The following is a 20,023-nucleotide window of genomic DNA, read 5'->3' as shown; positions in this document are numbered from 1 at the left end:
AAGAGATTGCGATCTAGTGTGACCGGATTATTAGTCGTACAGAAAATAAATAGATGACAAGCATTTTGCCATTTGTCTAGGCTCCCTGATCATTTTACTCAAACTCAAACTCAAACTCAAACATTTATTTATTCAATTAGATTTCTTCTAGAAGCACTTTTGAAACGTCATTAAGTACATATTTTTAACATTTACCACCGATTCGGAAAGCAGTATCTACGGAGAAGAATCGGCAAGAAACTCCATAGTTGCTCTTTTTAATCATGTCAGATTTACAATTTTACAAATTACATATGTAATATCATAATATATTATCATAATATGCCAAAGAACTGTCCTGTGGTTTTTACGCGACAACCCTCCATGGGTTTTTATCTTCCATATATTCCTTAATACTGTAATAGGCTCTCTGGACAAGTACATTTTTTATATAAGTTTTAAATTTATAACTACTAAACTCTTTAATATTATGAGGAATTCTGTTGTAGAAGCGTATACCTTGGCCCATAAATGAATTTTTAACTTTAGCTAGCCGGAAAAATGGCATTTCAATTTTATTTCTGTTTCTTGTGCCATAACAATGTCTATCTCCTACTTTTGTGTGTAAGTAAGCGTTATTATGTACATATAAAATATTATTAAATATATACTGCGACGGTACAGTAAGGATATGAATGAATGAATGAATGAATGAATGAATGAATGAAAGCTTTATTGTACACACCAAAATAATGAAATAACATTAAGTAAAATATACATCAAATTGCACAATAGGCGACCTTATGGCTACAGAGCCATCTCTTCCAGGTAACCCAACCAAGGAAAACAGTAACAAAGAAAGAATACAAGTAGGTGGTGCATACCAAAGCAATATATATAATAATAATATAGTAATACTAAGAAAGTAGGAATATAAATAATACATAATTTACAACAATAAAGAAAATAATATATAATATATAATAAAATAAATAAATACAGATAAGAGAAAGAATATATAAAGTCATCACTTAATTAAGGACATGTGGTAATCAAAGAGCATGTTTTTGAAAACATCAATGGATCTAGCTTTGCGTATGGCTATTGGTAATTGATTCCATAGTCTAATAGCTTTGACAGTGAATGAGGTGTTAACAAATTTTGTTTTATGTATAGGTACATTAAGGAGGCAAGTATCGTTCGATCTCAAATTCAACCCATGATTACGAGCGTATTCAAAATTATTTTTTAAATAGGGCGGGGTTCTGGGATCGAATAAAATTCCAAACAATAGATGCAGCACATGAGCATCCCGGCGATATCTGATAGGCAGCCATTTCAGCCTGTGACGATAAGCGGAGACGTGGTCAAACTTGCGCAATCCAAAGATAAAACGGATGCACAAGTTCTGAAATCGCTCAAGCTTGTCAAGCTGGATTCCAGTTAGGTCACAGAAACTGACATCAGCGTAGTCGAGGATGGGAAGAAGGAGTGATTGCGCTAACAAAATTTTGGTCGGAATCGGAAGAAAGTTTCGTAATCGCTTAAGGGAGTGGTATGCCGCAAATAACTTTTTACTAACATGTTTCATGTGCTCATGCCAGGAAAGTGTAGAATCTATATGGACACCTAGGTTTTTAACAGACTGACTGAAAGGGATTTTAGTGTCGTCAACGTAAACAGATGGTAAATTATCCCATACAATTTTAGACATAAACTGCGGACTTCCAATAATAATAGTTTGCGTTTTGTGGGGATTAATTTTAAGGCCATACAGCTTGCTCCACCTAACGATACCAGTATTCTTAAAGAGATCTCTTAGTGAGTCTCGAGCACGCAAATTATATATAGAGCGTATGGCTCTTTTCTGTAATATAAATATAGTTTCTATATCTGCAGCCCTGCCCCATAGCAGAATTCCATAGGACATTATGCTATGAAAGTAGCTAAAGTAAACCAATCTAGCCGTTTCTTCATCGGTGAGATGCCTTATTCTTCTAACTGCATATGCAGCTGAGCTGAGCTTAGCAGCGGTGGTGGTAACATGAGCCCCCCATTGACTATTACTATCATATTATATAGGAAAAAAGACCTTGTAATTAACAATTTAAAAAAAGTATTTCTTTCACGTCGCAACGCAGCGATGTTATGGTATGTTTTCTTGATTGTATGGTGCAGTTAATATCTACCATAAAATCCATGTTGAACAAAGCGTTAGATTTAAATAACAAAATGAATAGTAGACAATAATATATCTGGGCCCGTAGACACAGTAACAATTAAAAAACGATAACGAAGTTAGAAAAGGAAAAATGTATGGGATTGACATTAGATAGACCACGTGATCTAACGCGGCGTATGTCAATCCCATACATTTTTGCCTTTTCTAACTTCGTTATCGTTTTTTAATTGTTACTTTGTCTAAGGCCCCTGTACTATTTCCATGTACGACAATAGAAGATACAACACAATTTAAAAACAAATCAACACGTTTCCAAGTACTTCTTAATCACAACCTCATATAATTATCAGTCATCACGCTATAACGGCACCAATTTAAAACGTCCCCAGTTCAAAGGTCGCCAAACAAATCGATATCGCATTTGATTCACACGATTCGCCAGACTTTGCCCTTTGACACATACGCATTTATAATAAAGGAATAAATATAATTGTGGCGATAAACGCTCGATCAGGGCCAAGAGACACTATTTTTTGCTGTTTTTGGTTTAGCTTGGTCATCGCCGATAAAAATGAGGAAAATAAAACGTGGGGTCAACTTTAGGCAAATACGTAGTCTCTATACGTGGTAAAACTAAAATCAAGTCAAACATAATATTACCACGAGGCTCTTAGAAAAGCTAATATTTTTAACTTAATTATCAAGAGCTTTTTTGTCAACCTTCTCATTCTTTATCACAATTTTTTTTACAATTTAAATTCCATACAAAAATACGTTTTAACGAGTTATTTTACAGTTTCAATATAAAACTCACCTCAAAACATTATTAGACATCGCCGAACTAATATCAGTGAGCACCTTCATAGCTTTCGCCTCCACCCGTCTCTTGATCGACATGTACCGAGATTCTGCGTCTTTACCATCTTCTTTTGAATTTTTAAACTCCTCCTGTGTTTTCTCTTCTATAGCGCGTTGAAAACGCTCGTCTTTGACTACCTGTAACATGTATTATATTCATACAGTATACAATTAAAAAGTTCCTATTTTTTGATAAATGATGAAATTGAAGTATAATAAAACGAATACATGAAGAAATCAATAAATTATAGAGATCTAAATTTTATAAATATGTACTACTAATTCACTTTCGACAACCAGATTCGATGATTGTAATTTATAAAAATACTATGGAAATGCCCTAGTGTTCGTGTACTGTATAATGATATAAAAATAATATTTACGAATAATAATTGATTAATATCGTTGATTATAGTTCAATTTATAATATTAATGGCCATATTAACCTCAATGGAAAATTTTTTATTGCTAGGACCGCAAGATTTTTCCCGATATTAAAAGGGCTTGATTAAAGGATTTCTAAAATCGATCCGGTTGTTTCTAATTAGCGCCAACAGACGAACTCGTCATCTTTATATTATAAAAGTATAGATTTTTCGTACTTAATTTCATCCATCCATTCAGCATACACATAGATAGACACACACACACATGCTCATACCATCTCCTATATAAATATAATAATAAATAATCAAAACATTATAATCATGTTCAAATAAATAAACCACAACAAAGGAACAGATAAGCGTTCACATCTCAAAAGGGGTCACGATATTTCTCAAAATATTACAGGAAGGTGACATTAATTAGATAACATTTAAATAACAATATACAGTATTTATATGTAATAATATAAGAGCCCACGACGGCCAGACTTTCCTTTCTTTCGGAAAGTTGAAAGTTTCTCTGTATATATCTCCGATACAGATAAGAACGACTAGCGATTATCAAGTCTGGGTTGTGGTTACTTTGGCAGGAAACAGGTAGTAAGGGTGTATAAAATAGTACCTAACTTTCATTATAGTTTAAAAGCTAAATTTTATATATGTTACTTGGGGACCTATAAAAAGATATTACCTTAAGAGCCAGACAGTTTTCATGGTTCTTACATCTAGCCAGACACATTTAAAAAATAACTAACATATCATCAAATTCACATAACTACCTAAAAGCGTAACAAATATGAAATAACCCACTAAAAACATTAGTTAACTATAATTATTAAAAAAATAAAAGTATAATATATAAGTAATAAAGTTATTACTTATCTTTTACGGGGGCTTATGTTGATGGACTTTCACGTATCTCGATGACACAATAAAAAAGTCATCGGGATACGTGAAATTCCATCAACATAAGTCTAAGTAAAAGATAAGTAATAACTTTATTACTTATATATTATTCTTTTATTTTTTTAATAATTATAGTTAACTAATGTTTTAGTGGGTTATTTCATATTTGTTACGCTTTTAGGTAGTTATGTGAATTTGATGATATGTTAGTTATTTTTTAAATGTGTCTGGCTAGATGTAAGAACCATGAAAACTGTCTGGCTCTTAAGGTAATATCTTTTTATAGGTCCCCAAGTAACATATATAAAATTTAGCTTTTAAACTATAATGAAAGTTAGGTACTATTTTATACACCTTTACTACCTGTTTCCTGCCAAAGTAACCACAACCCAAACTTGATAGTCGCTGGTCGTTCTTATCTGTATAGGAGACATATACAGAGAAACTTTCAACTTTCCGAAAGAAAGGAAAGTCTGGCCGTCGTGGGCTCTTGATCTATAAATAATAATATATGGCGTGATATAGTGTAATATTACGTAAAACACGCGAGGCAATGAAAAATGAGAGTTCGTAAAACCAATCAGCATATTTCGTCACGCCCTAATTATTTTCGTAAGAAATGGAATGGTGTATCTTTTGTGATGTTTATTGGACATTTTGGAATAAGTAATTGAAATGGATTTAAAAGGAAAGTTCTGAGAAAAATGGGATATCATCTTAACTATACAATTCTTAGTTTCAAATTTATGTTATATCGTCAAAACGGAAAAAATATTAACATAATTTGGGTGCATTAAAACGGATCAGAAGATCGAACGTACCCAACTCACATGAAAATTTTCCTAAGGATAAATAAGAAATACTTACACTAGACACCACATTCTTATAATCGTACTTAATGCGCCAGGGGGCCTAGACAAAAACCATTTTCTGTAAGCGTTAACGCCTACGGAAAAATCTAATTGTATGGAGTTGACATTTGACAATCACGTGACTTCTCGTTAGCAAATGTCAACTCCATACAATTAGATTTTTCCGTAGGCGTTAACGCTTACAGAAAATGGTTTTTGTCTAGGGGGGCTGATCGTAAAGGTACCGGGACATCACGCCACCATTGGCGAACGTTTGCCTCCCAATGTCCAGAATACTGATCACTGCTTGCTCTTTATAATATTACCGTAGATAATAGGGAACACTTACACTAGGCACCATATCCTTATAATCGTATTTGATGAGATTCAAGCACTGCGCCAGATCGCAAAGGTAGCGGGACACCACGCCACCGTTGGCGAACGTCTGTCTGCCAATATCCAGGATATTGATCACTGCGCCAGAGTCTGGTGATTTTGCGTCTTGCCATGATTCCTGGAAAGAGTGGGCATATATTGACATGTGTGTTTAGAAAGGATGTTCGAAGCTCTTTTGATTTATTATTAAATAAAAAACCTTTTTTTATCATATAGCATATAAAAAATTTCGTAAATATGATGATTTATTGTAAAAGAAAGTACTTCGTAGATTTCCATTTTTGTCAAAGTTCAAATCATAAAAAAAAAATATCGTATTATAGATTCTCGATGGATGAACGAAGATGTATCATGATGACAGAAATCTATCGTATCATTCAACAACATATTCTTTAACCAATTTATTTAGACGCCCATACATAAGAACACGACAAACTACAAAGACAAGTGTTTAATTATACTCCTACACAAGGTAGATACATTGAAAAAGATCTTAAATATATTATAAGTACTGAAAGGTCTGGCAGTAGGGCGCATATCGTCAATTAATGCACAATACATCGTATTTCAATTACTTGCCAAAAGGTCGACGCACTCAATAGGGTTGGTAAACTTGCATAGCCTTAATAAATCTACTATAAATGCACCGGTGTTGTTTGTGACTAGATTTATTGTAGTTTAAAGTTAATTTAAATTGCATGAACCCATGATATTTACAATAATTCAACATCTGCGATCGAGTGAATTTATTACTGAATATAGTGTAATATTTAACATGATGTTTTTGCCTGTTTGAAGCTTAGTAAGAATGTGAAACGTTTAGAAATTTGACAGAAATATTATAATTTTCGTCGAGAATAGAACAGCAGATGATCATAAAATAATATGAGTGAGAAGTGGGTTAAATTACTTAAATCTAACTTCTTCCACCATATTAGGAAGTTTCGAGTTACTAAAATATGAGGATGTAGCATGTAATGTGAGATATTCTCTACTAAAATATCTTCCCTCCTCTAATTATATATTACATTAAGAAAATAGGTTATTTAATGTTGTTTAAAACGTAACCTAATTCTTGAAAGGAAAGTTACCTCTCTCAAATAAAATTTACACACAAAAACTTGGCATTTGCCAGCCCTACTCGCATCTCACCGGTTGGTCGGCGACAATCACGCCACCAAGTTTAAATTTGGTATAAAAACGTGAACACCACGCGTCCACTCATACCTCCATACTATTTATATATCTATATCACAGATAAATATAATACTATACTAGTCTATACTTATTACTTAGTTGAATTCCGTCTCGCTCGAAAACACACGCGTCGACAGAGACAATGTTATGCAATTGGATTTATAATTCATTATACATTTTAAGAATAGAACATTCAATATGTTGTTATTCATCAGCTAGGTAATATTAACAATATGTTTTGTCTCTTTTAGAATCTGTGATTTGAACAAGGATAGAGCATATTTGAAAACAAGGATAAAGGACAAATTTTATGATAAGTAATTGAAAATATATTTTAATAATTTAAAAAAGTAGAATCCATTATGATAAAAATGAAGTATGTATAAAATAAACATACCATTTTTTGGGATAACAATAATATTTTATTTTCCTTATCAATTTTGTTATCTCTAAGGGTTATGGACAAGGAAGAAGTTTCGTTTCTACTTACAAAAATCTTATTTTATTCTTTATTTCTTACAAGAGGTCCGCCCCGGCTTCGCCCGAGGTACATATTTCGCAATAAAAGGTAGCCTATGTCCATTTTCGGGTATCAAAATATCTCCATACCAAATTTCATGCAAATTGGTTCAGTAGTTTAGGCGTGATTGAGTAACAGACAGACAGACAGAGTTACTTTCGCATTTATAATATTAGTATGGATTTAATTAAAATATATTTGAATTCTGATAATCTGCTGTCTCTTTTTGGTATCGTACTAAACAATCATTTCCAAAATTATTCTTCTTTTTTGTCTATGGTCCAATTCCAATAGAATTTCCAAAATGTATTCAAATTATCTAACTTTCGACATTATACAGGTAACATTTTATATTATTGTGCAATACTTTAAGAAAAGTTATAACTTACAACTACGGATTGAAAAATCGCTCCTTAAAATTGTAATTGTTAGACTTCTTTATTTATATTATTTTTTTGGATAAATCACATCTGGAATGGTATAGGTACAACTTTACAGGACAGGATACCAGTGACCAGTCGGACGATAGAAGGAATTTTCTTCTGTTTGTGTTCTATTTATCTGTTGTTGGTATGTGTTATTTGTCTTGATGTTGGCAGTGTTAGTAAATACTGTTTTGTTTTATTTTTGGCATGTAGTTTAATTATAAAATTAATCTAATGAAATAGAATGAATTCGACTTGAGTATAATCTCTGAAATATAATTATAGGCAATTGCCTTCCCTGGCATATGGATTGTGCCCTAAACAGGAACTACCTGCAACATAAGGACTGCCAATAAAAGTGAAACCTTTTGATATAGAATTTTAGCATTAAAATTAGAAATTTCACAACATTAGAACGTCGGTGACGCATACCCATAACATTTTTCCATACCAAAAAGTACACGACACACTAGACAAGTTTTCACATCAAAAACACAATTCTATTAATTACAGCAGATTTTTATTACCATCTGATTTCCCTTCTTTTTTTTCCTTAAATATTTTTTGTTCAAATATTCTTGGGAACTTGTCTCTATGAGCTCTATATTCGTTTGCTTTACCTCACTCGCACCTGACGCTTGAATAAATTTATTCCTACTGTTGTTTATAAAAACAAATATGTTTATGATTTATATTCGCCACTTCCATGACGTCACAGACACACCACGCATGGATAAGTTTATATTGGTCAATCTGCCCGGTTCCAATTATATATTCGCATTTTTAGAACTGGCTTTTTGTTTTGATGTCTTGACTTCGATGTCATCAATGAAATAAATGAAAGTAAACGTGAAATGAGCGAGGTGAATTATTTGTTTGTTTTTTGAAATCCTATTTATAAGTTCTCTTAATTTTCATTAACAGTATGTAGCAAGCTAGCTTGATACATACACTAAGGATAAACCTGATAACATTATTATTTCTGGCTGTTAAGATTATACTTACAAGTTTTTATTACACGGTTTAAAGATACACAAGTAAACAGATTTAGCTGGAATTGGATAGTTTAAACTTCAGAATAAGAAACAGTAGACGTAGAAGAAACAGAGCCTAGTCTATAAATTTAAATATGTACTTATTACAAATACAACACGTGACCAAACTGACCGCTGAAGCCTCATCAATAGCAAAACCACACATAATATAATACTATACTAACAAAACAATTCGTTTTATCCACTCCATATAATTCCAATGCAACTCAATCAAGAGACATCAAACAAAAGCACACAGTATAGAGAAATGACCATTATCCAGCCAGCTCCTGCCATTGACCTACAAATTACTAACAACAAAAACTACTCACATCAAGTACAAACGATACACGCACATCTCGGCATTGGTCAGAGATTCCAAGGATATGGCCAGAGTCAATAATAGACATCACTGCTTTATACTAATAATATTCTTGGTTTACTCAATACTATTTGGTCAAATCATTTTTAACACGCTTTTATTAGCTTCACCTGTAACCGAATTATTTAGATGTTTGTAACCGACTCCTTTACACTCAATTTTGACCCACTTTAAACGGACGGATTTAATTCAAAATTTGTACACTTATTAAGTATAGATGATCATATATAATTTCATGAGTTTATCGTCTTATGTTGAATAATATAAATTAAAAAAGATTGTTTTAAAATTATTTTTTATTTTTAGTTGATTCTTTCATTAAAGCTTGTTTTTTTTTAGATTTTAAAAGGATATTTTATATTATTTTGAGTGAGAATAGCTAGATTTACTTGAAGCGCTTTATTTAATTACGCAAACACTTGTAACATTATAAATGAAGATTTACGTGACGATTGTTTTAAACATTTTATTCATAGTAGTTAATCATTGACAAAAACAACTTAATATTCTTATCACTCTACTTATTACTGCAAACCCCTAAACTCGACACATTGTTCGCTAATTAGCATTCCCTTGTCGCGTTAATAATGACAATTAATTATAACAATAAATATGTAAGTAACTAGATGAATGATGAAATAATATCAATAAATACATCACGCATTCGTTCCTAGGTTAAGCGTAGTCATAGCTAGAGGAAAGATCGAACTGAACAATAAAACAAACAAGGCCCTTTTCATTTTGAATACTGATTTAAAACCTTCTGTTGTTTTGGGTTAGAGGTCAGGGAGTCGAGAAAAACCAATATCCGGTACTATTAGCTTATAAGATGTTACTTACTCAAATAAAAAAGAGAGTGTGTGCCGAGCACACGTGTCAGAAGTGAAACTTCTTTGGCAAGATTCAAAAATAACAAAACCGTCGCCTTATGGCCTTACTCCATGATGTGACGGTATTGCCATGACGAGACCTTGAAATTTTACCCTCAACGCGCCTAAAGAAGTTTTTTAACACAAGAATGAAAACAAGCATTACATAATATTTCTTAAAATAAAGGTTTTTTACAAAAAGAAAATTGTAAAAATATTCAAATTGTATTATAATGGCAAAATTACAGCGATGTTTAAGTGCTATTATAATATTATCATAAAATATTTTCTATCCATCTAAAGCTAAATTTGCATACGAATAAAATGCAGTATACCTTCAGTAAATGGTATCTAGATGACATTATATATTCCAAATGAATGGAATGTTCACACCTATAAGATGAAGAGGCTTATTGATGTGCCAGTAAACATTACTGAATGATGAATCCTACAAATAAGTATTATAAATCCTACTAACATCGTAGTAAAATGCGAAAGTTTGTGAGGATGGATGTTTGTTACTCTTTCAGGAATAAACTATTGGACAGATTTGAATTGAAATACTCGATTGTGCCTGCGGGATCGACCGCGGGGGAAACCACGCGGCTCTAAAAACTCATTAGTTTCCAATCTTAACTAAGTAACGAAATTAAGTAAACATTATGTATCATGGAAGTAGAATTCAACTTCAATTTCAATTTCTCTACAAATATAAGCGAAGCTAATTTGAATTAAAAAATCTTTATCCATTTGTCCTATAACGTTTTCTTCAGAATTGTTGGAATTGAACAGACAAGTTACACATCTCATATATTATTTACTTAAGGAACCTTTATGTTCTTACCAAGTATTGATATATTATTGAAATGCGAAGGTCACAACGATCAGTCGACTGTACACAATGGTACACTTCTATGTCTCTATTAATTGTGACTTATGGGATGTAATGAAGCTGTTTAACGACTTAATTGTTATCCGGCACTTATAGCATTGGAAGATGATATTAGAACTTGTAAGACTAAAAAGATAGTTTTTAAAGGCAATTTTTTATGGACCATAGACCCTTGACTACGATCTCGTTTGGAAGTAAATGGTAAGGGAAGATGTGGTCTAAGATGGAGTGCGATACACAAGAAAAACTATCAAGCCTATATGGTAAATAAGTGATTAATATGTCGCCTAACATTTTAATTTACATACCGCCAAAAAATTTAAGGCTTGTAAATTTTGCATAAACTCAGATTTGATGAAAAATACGTAACAAAAATATACATACATAAACACTATTTTAACATTATTTACACTAAAATATAATAATACCCACGTGTATAATATTGAGGTCGACGAACGAAATTGCAATCGCGTAGGTTGTGTAACGGGAATCGAATCGCAAACCAAACGCCGACGTGAAGGCATTGCATTAGTAATGTACTACTGGTGTTTTGTGTGTTTTTATGAATATGTAGTGTATGTCATTTCATTATAGTGATTACTATTTATTTAAACGAATGGTAATGATGGAAGATTTGTATTTTTGAATGTGTCTCATGAATGACGTAACTAAAAAAGTATGGGACCAATTTTAAAAATTATTTCAAAAGTATTAGGTACTGATACATACTTTTCTGTATAAATTGCTACCAATCACGTTTTATTTTTGAAATTAAAAAAAATATTGACTTATTTTACATACTGCTGAAGAAATTTTTATCAATTTCTGTATTAAGAAATGTTACAGTACATCTTATTTTACCTAAATCACACTTGAATACTGTGTTGACTGTTGAGTCAACCATTGCTCTAGGATCAAATTCCAATGGACAATTAATTATAATTAAATACATATGTCCACGTGCCGAAAATCAATTAAGACCCCAATAATTTGTCCTTAAAATGACATAATAATTGTTTAGCAATTAACCGATAAGAAACACGTTTATTTTTTAGAAAACACTTTATCTAATATAATCTCGTATTTAATCGAATTATTGAATAACTCAAATGCTTAAGTTTTATCAAATCCGTGTTTGAACAAAGCAATAATCTTGTATAATACTTTAAGTATTGATAAATTTTATTTATATGTAATGGTGAATTATAGAAACAAAAAACCAAAGTTGTTGCTCTGTAACAAGAGATTTATTTTTATTTTCCCAAAACACAATTATTTTACAATTAAACATTTGATACAAGTTATACTTAATTACTAACCTGTAACAAGAGAAACAACATTAAAAGCTATTGCTTCAAATAATGTTTGCTCTTAAATATTTCTGTATAAAATAAACCACGTTGCTTAATCACTTAAAAAAACCAGAGAGTATAAATTTTAAGGAATGAACCATAACGAGCAGAGCTGTCACCACAGATTAAATACTTTAAAATTAATAAATGTAAAAGACAATGTTATTCAAAATGCAATGAAGTAGGGAAAGAGCTTCATTTCATTTTACATCTCCCCCCCTAAAATGTTATACAGCTAAATAATAGAATGACATATTATGTAGTTATTTAATAGAATGATAATGCTATTTAGACAGTGGTATAAGCTTGGTAATGTGAAACAAATTAGATTCAAATTTTTTGTAACCCGTATTTACTTTATAAATAGAGTTAGATAATTTTTCCAAAATTTCATAAGGTCCAATCTTTAATTCGTCAAGTTTTTTCCTGTTTAACCGATTGCCATTTTCCACATAGACAAAGTCTCCTGCTTTCAATTGAATATTTTTTCTATTTTTGTCGAATTGTTGCTTATTATAATTATGTGATTTGATAGTTCTCTCCAAAGCGATCTTCCTATCTTGTAATAAATCATTTTGTGTTTTATGTTCTCTCAATTCGTCAGGTAACATATTAATAACTCTTCCTTCCATTAAATATATTGGTGAAAATCCGGTCACAGTGTGTTCAGTTTCATTATATTTCCGGGTACATTCATGGGCAATAGTTGTCCATGCTACTTTATCTTTCTTTTCATTTATTTTACACCTTATCCTGTTCACTAACGTTTGGTTTAAGCGTTCATTTATTCCATTTGAAAACGGTGCATTTACTGCGGTAAAGACAATAGGTATGTTTTCTTGTTTTAAGAAATTTTTGAACTCTTTAGAATTTATTCCTGGGTATTGATCTGATAGGATCATCCCAATTTTATTTTCAGGAGTAATTTTTTTTACAAGTTTTATAAAATCATTTCCGCTTTGAGTTTTTGATGTCAATATGTAAGCATACCTAGTGAAATGGTCAATTAAAAGATGTAAATAGGTCTTAGTAGAGCGAGAGCCCCCAAATCCACCAATGGTATCTATTGAGACTATTTCAAAGGGATACGAAGCGGGACCCAGATGAGACATTAGTCCATATTTAAATTTAGTTCTGGATTTATTTTTAATGCATATTTCACAATTATCACATATTTGTTTAATATTATGTATTAAATTTTTTGCTGTATAATATGGTTTGATTTTATTTTCTGTTTGTGTTCTTCCTATATGACAATATGTATGGTGTATGTTTTTTATTAATTTTTTACTAAATTCTTCGGTGAGTATAATTTTCTCTTTTTTTCCTATTTTTTTTAAATATATTTTGTCTTTTAATATAAGTTTATTTTTATATAGTCTTATACTTTCATTGTTCTCTTGATCATTCTTGATGTCTTCTATATTAATAAAATTTACTGTTTTCAAAATTTCATCCTGATTTATATGTGGTTCTAATACAGGGTTTCTGCTTAAACTGTCTGCTTCTAAATTATTCTTTCCCGGTGAGTATATAATTTCAAAGTTAAATTGTGATAAGTAATATGTAAGATCTCCAAGTTCTTCATCCGTTCTTGCCTTTATATTCATTTTTTCTAACGGTTTATGATCTGTAAACACTTTAAATTTTTTTCCTATGAGCCAATGTTGCCAGTATTTTACGGCTTCTTTAATCGCTAAACATTCAAGATAGATAGCTTTTTTCCGTTTTTGACTTTCATTTAATTTTCTCGAAAAATAGGCGCATGGCTTTTCTTCTCCATTTTCTTGGAGTTGTTTCAAAATAGCCCCTATACCTTGTATGCTTGCATCTGTATAAATATGTATGGGTAAATTTGGATCAAATATTTCTAAAATAGGTTTCATGCAAAGCAATTTTTTTATGGTATCAAAAGTTTCTTGACATTTTTCTGTCCAATAAAATTTTTGATCTTTCCTTAATAAATTATGGATTGGATCTAGCATGATAGATATATTTGGTATATATTTACCATAGAAATTTATTTTTCCTAAAAACTGTCGAATGTTTTTCTTCGTTTTTGGAATCGGAAAATCTTTTATAGCTATTAAATTGTCCTTGAGTGGAGAAACTGTGTTATTTCTTATTATGTGACCTAGATACTTCACAGAATCCTGAGCAAAAGTACATTTAGAGAATTTTAATCTAAAGCCCTCCTTTGAAATAGCTTCTAATAATAATGATAAATGTTTAATGTGTTCAGCGAATGTCTGTGAAAAAACTAAAATGTCATCAATAAAATTTACTGTAAAATTGGATAGTTGATGTTTTCTAATAATGCTAGTTAGTATTCTTTGGAAAATTGCAGGAGACGTTTTTAAACCAAATGGTAGACAGGTCCATTGAAAGTGATTTTCCTGAGTAACAAACGCTGTTTTTTTCCTGTCTTCCACTTTTAAAGGAATAGACCAGAATGCAGAATTTATATCTAATGTAGAGAAAAATTTACAATTTCTTGTTTTAACCATTAAATCCTCTATAAGCGGAAATGGTTGAGACTGAGGAACCACTATTTTATTGAGATCCCTGAAATCTATGCATAATCTAGACTTTCGGCCTTCTTCTTTTTTGTAGGCTAATGTTACAGGGGCCGCAAAAGGACTATAAGATTCTTCAATTAGGTTTTTCTCTAACAATTTTGAAACTTGTTTTTCTATTTCTTTTTTATCCTCAAAATTGCACCTATATGGCCTCTTGCTACAATATGTGTCGACTAGTAAATCTATATGTGCTTCATAGCCCTGCACTGAACCTACATCATATTTATCTTTTGCAAATAGTGTTTTATATTTGCTAATTAAATCATCTATTTCTGACCGTTGCTGAATGTTCAAGTGATTCACTGAGATATTAAAGTTTTTGACTTCTATGTGTTCATTAAAGTTTACTTTATATTTATCATTCATAAAAAAATTATTTGTTACTTCCCTATCCTTGTTTACATCCATGAAATATTGTTTGTTTTGAATCTTATCCCCTGTTGAGTCAGAAACATTCTTGTTTATTTGACTTATCTTGTCAATTGATTTTTGTGTAATCTCTAAGTTTTCATTTTGAATCAGTTGAAAAGATTTAATGCAATCCAATCCAATCAAAAAATCATATTCAAAATTTTGTTCATCTATGACAAAAACAGGTATATTTTTTTCCATTTCAAATATTTTAATTTTTAATGTTACTATTCCTGTTGACTTTTTTACACCATTAATCGTCCTTAAATTTGCCTGACAACTGCTGTGGTTGTTGGGGTTATTTTTTTTTGCTAATAATCTTGAATTAATTAAACTTACATTTGAACCTGAATCATAAACCCCTAATGTTTCCACAGAATCATTTATTATTAACTTAATTTTGATTAATGGTGGAATTAACAGTTTTTTGGATCTATTTCATTTAGACTTAATTCTAATTCAGAATTGTTAACACTTCTAATAAGTTCTTTTTTTGAGCGATCACCGTCTTTATTTTTGTACCAACATACCGATTCAGAATGATAACGAGTAGCTTTCTTTTCTTTCTCACAGATCCGACATGGTCGGTCTTTTAAATTTTCTTCTTTAATTTTTTTCGGGTCGACTCCCTTTTTATCTAAAATTTTCTTATTTATTAAATGTTCTAAGCCCCGAATACTATTAAACAAATCCTCAGTCTCTTTCAATTGATTTCTATCAATTTTATCAGCAATAAAATTAGGTAACCCAATTACAATTAAATCAATTAAAGTAGGTTTATCTATTAATTTGTTTATCTCTAATAAAAGTCTTTCCTTCTTTAGAGCATATTCTAACAATGAGCCCTGCCTATATTTAAACAAAAAAGCATACCTTATTGGTGTCCAGCCCTTGGTCGCATAAGTTTCACAAAAGTTTTTTTTCCAAATATACCATTTTGAACTTATTGTATATTTTATAAGCATAGAATTATACCAATCTTGACATGAGTCGTCCAAAAATAACCTAAACACTTGAATCTTCTGAATATCTTCATCGATGCCTATACGAGTACACTCAGCTTCAAAGATGTCCATCCACTGTGTTACACTTGATGTTCTTTTTGTGAATTTTTCTATTACAAACTTTTCAGATATTGATTTCAAATTAAACTGTTTAGAATCTTTCTTCAATTCCGAGAAATTTTCCAAAATTCTTGTAAGAACTTCTGTTGAAGGTTCATTCGTAAATACCTGCTGTTGTGCTTTTTCTTCCAGAAAATACCCTTTAAATTGCATGTTTCCATCTTCGTCCATATAAGCATCATGTAACTCGGGTGTTAGTGCAATCCATACGTGTCTTTTTTCGTGCCTTCTTTGCAGCGTGGCTTTTAATTTTTGAAAATGTTGGGTTTTTATTACCACGTCGTGTAGTCTCACCGGTTGAAATTGTTCCGGAATGAGGAAAGTGTGGTTATCAGCGTCCATAATTGAGGTTATGCATATTACATTTGTTTTTGGATCCTCGCTTTGTTTTACGGTAAATTCGAATTTTAATTTCTCCATTGTTTAAATATTAGCTTTGTTAATGTTGTTTTGTAATGGTGAATTATAGAAACAAAAAACCAAAGTTGTTGCTCTGTAACAAGAGATTTATTTTTATTTTCCCAAAACACAATTATTTTACAATTAAACATTTGATACAAGTTATACTTAATTACTAACCTGTAACAAGAGAAACAACATTAAAAGCTATTGCTTCAAATAATGTTTGCTCTTAAATATTTCTGTATAAAATAAACCACGTTGCTTAATCACTTAAAAAAACCAGAGAGTATAAATTTTAAGGAATGAACCATAACGAGCAGAGCTGTCACCACAGATTAAATACTTTAAAATTAATAAATGTAAAAGACAATGTTATTCAAAATGCAATGAAGTAGGGAAAGAGCTTCATTTCATTTTACATATATAATAGCACTTAATCAATGTTTCTAAAATGATTTTATGTTTTATGATATTGATAAGTATCAATTACAGAATATTTTTAGTATTTATTTATTAATTACTAGCTTCCGCCCGCGACTCCGTCCGCGCGGATGTCGGTCTTCGCGTGGATGGTTTATTTCTCCATTTTGAGTAACTCTGACAATAACATCTTATAAATATCTATTGTACCCAAATACGGCTAGGCCTATAACAATACCCAACGTGTGTTCGCGGTTCTACAGAACAACGTCTATGGATAAAACTGAAAAAATTAAGATTATTTTTTTCTACGAATTTTTCCAGGATAAAAAGTATCCTATTTTACGCCCAGGATAATAAGGTATAATTATACCAAGTTTCATCGAAATCGAACTGTTAGTTTTCACGTGATGTCTTCACATACAGACAGACAGACAGACAGACAGACAGACAAAAATTTTTTTAATCACATACCTATTTGGGTTTGGTATCCATCCAGTAACACCCCCTGTTATTTATTTTTTCAATATTTTCAATGTACAGAATTGACCCTTCTACAGATTTATTATATGTATAGATTATGTGTGTTTATTTATAGCTCACAACAGAAATAATAACCATAGAAAGGAAACACATTTTCATCACACAAATAAAACTAAAAAAATATTTGCACAAATAGAGAACTCATTGTAATAAAAAGTTTTTTTTTATAATTATTATTTATTAATTATTATATTTACGGCAAAGATAAACCAACAATAATCCAAAGAAAACTGTAGAAACGACAAAATACCTATTAAGGTTTTGTCAGATAGGACGCGTATTTTAGCGCTGCGTAGTAGCGCTACAGCGTCCTGTTTTAACGTCGCGCGAGGCTTCGTCAAACAGAACGCTTTAGCGCGCGTTAGGACACAGCAATTGATATTATTAGCTGCATGTTGTTTACATAATTATTACTTACGAACAAAACAAGGTACAGCGATATTAACTCCGGAGTCGGAAGAATTTTTTACTTACTAGTTTCATTAATTTCTTCTCCGATTTGTGCCCACAATTTTGCCTTCATTGATATATCTTTATAGTTTATATGAACTATCCTTCGTATTATATAAGCATGGATATTTTCTAACCAATTCTATCAAATTTTCGGTCATTATGCAGTATTTTATTATTATTTTACGCCTATTAACTCCGACGCTAAAATAAAATTTGTAAAAAAATACAACACCCGACGTTAAAGCGTCCTAACGCCGCGACAGAGCGTTGCGTACTGCTAGCGCCGGCGCTCTGTTTGACGGTATTCTACGATGGTAGTAGAACACATCTTAGCGTCATATCGCGGCGTCAACTTAACGCTCTGACGCGCGCTAAGTACGCGTCCTGTCTGACAAAGCCTTTATACCTACCTACCGAATTATAAAATGTATATATGTACTCTGACACTATATTTCCTAATTTTCACTTCCCTTTATAAAAATCATTAATGAAATAACAAATTGCAAAGCAAATAAATCTTTGGGCTGATTTCGTAAACAAAACTGAGGTCGAAGAACTTTGGCAATGACCTCAAATTCTGACTCACTGACTTTAGGTAATTTTTTATGCGCCAGTACATTTATAGCAACCTGATTTAGTAAGAATTTAACTGTGTAATTGGTGGTTATTTTACGATGATTTCAACGTAGTGTATTTTCTTTTTAACAATTTGCTTCTTTTTTTTAACACTTATCTAAAGAGGGATCGATTTAAATTACAAGCACTATAATTAAAGATCGACCAATTATGGTTTAAAGTAATGATTATATAGTATAGGCATAGATAATATTATACAAGTAGGTAATACATTCGTTTTAAAATCTCAAACGCAACACTACGGCCATAGTATAACTGTATCAAGCTATGCTACAGCTGTTACGAATAATGTTTAGGCGATAAAATTATTAATTAGAATTTTATCAGTTTATCGTGTTTCTAGAAAGCCTTTTCTAATCTCTACGAATATCGCAAAATATTACGAATAATAGTCGAATGTACCGTCGAATCCGAGTACGTAATCTCTACTATACTATAATTATCGTAAAGAATAGAAAAATTCGTTTACGTTCCGTTTCACATAAAATTTGATTGATATACATATGTATTGAGTAGTAAGGAACTTCGTATGAGTTCTAAAAATAGTACATATACTTAAAAGTAGGGATGTAACGATTCCGATACCGATACCGATATATCGGCCGATATATCGGCAAGCCGATATATCGGTATCGCCGATAATAAATCAGCCGATACCGATATTTTTTTATTAAATTCTTTCTTTTCTTTTATGTTTTTGCATTGTATTCATTCATATTGTTTTATTTCTGTTTCTGTAATAGTGTTAAGGAAGAGCGGAACCTCCTGACACAAGCATTTTATTTGCTTTCTAGGAGTGTTCCAATCACAAATTTGTTTATGTAAAGGAAAGAAAGAAATAATTTTGAATTTTTTTAATTTTTAACGTGATAACGTTTTTAAAATCGTTTTAGTCGGGTGACATGTTCATAAACTTGTGTCACACCAAAACCTCACGAGCGCGATCGCAGGTATAACGAGAGAGAGACGGACCGATCTCCCGTTTCATCTCGAGCGCTGCCACTGCATTATGTTATCACGTAAACATCTCGATCGTAAACCTACTTTACAAACAACCAATTTTTTTGATATCAAATAATTCAAAAATCCGCGCCCAATGAACGATGCGGGAGGTTGTTGATTTGAGATTGTTTTCTGAAAAAACTCTAGCAATTATAGTAAACTTTTATTAGGTACTGATTGTATGTGTATTACTTAAAGTTTAAATGACTTCGTAAAATAATAAT

The 20,023-nt window shown here is 31.3% G+C and overlaps 2 protein-coding genes across 2 annotated transcripts in view; both read right to left on the bottom strand.

Moving 5' to 3' along the window:
• The window catches only part of mino (glycerol-3-phosphate acyltransferase mino), a 53,985-nt gene that overhangs the window by 10,900 nt on the left and 23,062 nt on the right, over window positions 1–20,023 (bottom strand). The window contains exons 5-6 of the mRNA XM_090115434.1: window positions 5,512–5,676; window positions 2,976–3,157 (exon numbers count right to left, since the gene is read on the bottom strand). Of these exons, the coding sequence (XP_089971560.1) occupies window positions 2,976–3,157; window positions 5,512–5,676 (347 nt within the window). The remainder of the gene's footprint in view (window positions 1–2,975; window positions 3,158–5,511; window positions 5,677–20,023) is intronic.
• LOC149898320 (uncharacterized) lies at window positions 14,588–17,166 on the bottom strand. Its single transcript, XM_090115433.1, has 2 exons — window positions 16,923–17,166; window positions 14,588–16,836 (listed from the first exon to the last, which is right to left on the bottom strand). Exon 2 carries the CDS (start codon window positions 16,761–16,763, stop codon window positions 15,636–15,638), a length of 1,128 nt encoding a protein of 375 aa, XP_089971559.1. The 5' UTR covers window positions 16,764–16,836; window positions 16,923–17,166; the 3' UTR covers window positions 14,588–15,635.

This window comes from Colias eurytheme, chromosome 23 (genome assembly GCF_061535395.1).
Source record: "Colias eurytheme isolate Ceu_HAF_F1 chromosome 23, ilColEury1 Martin Lab GWU primary, whole genome shotgun sequence".
Lineage (NCBI taxonomy): Eukaryota > Metazoa > Arthropoda > Insecta > Lepidoptera > Pieridae > Colias > Colias eurytheme.
Note: the sequence above shows the minus strand (reverse complement) of the source record. Positions and strands in the feature narration are given on the sequence as shown.

What these genes read in the sequence shown, in the direction of transcription:
- LOC149898320 (XM_090115433.1), bottom strand. Translation starts at nt 16,763, where the DNA reads ATGGAGAAATTAAAATTCGAATTTACCGTAAAACAAAGCGAGGATCCA.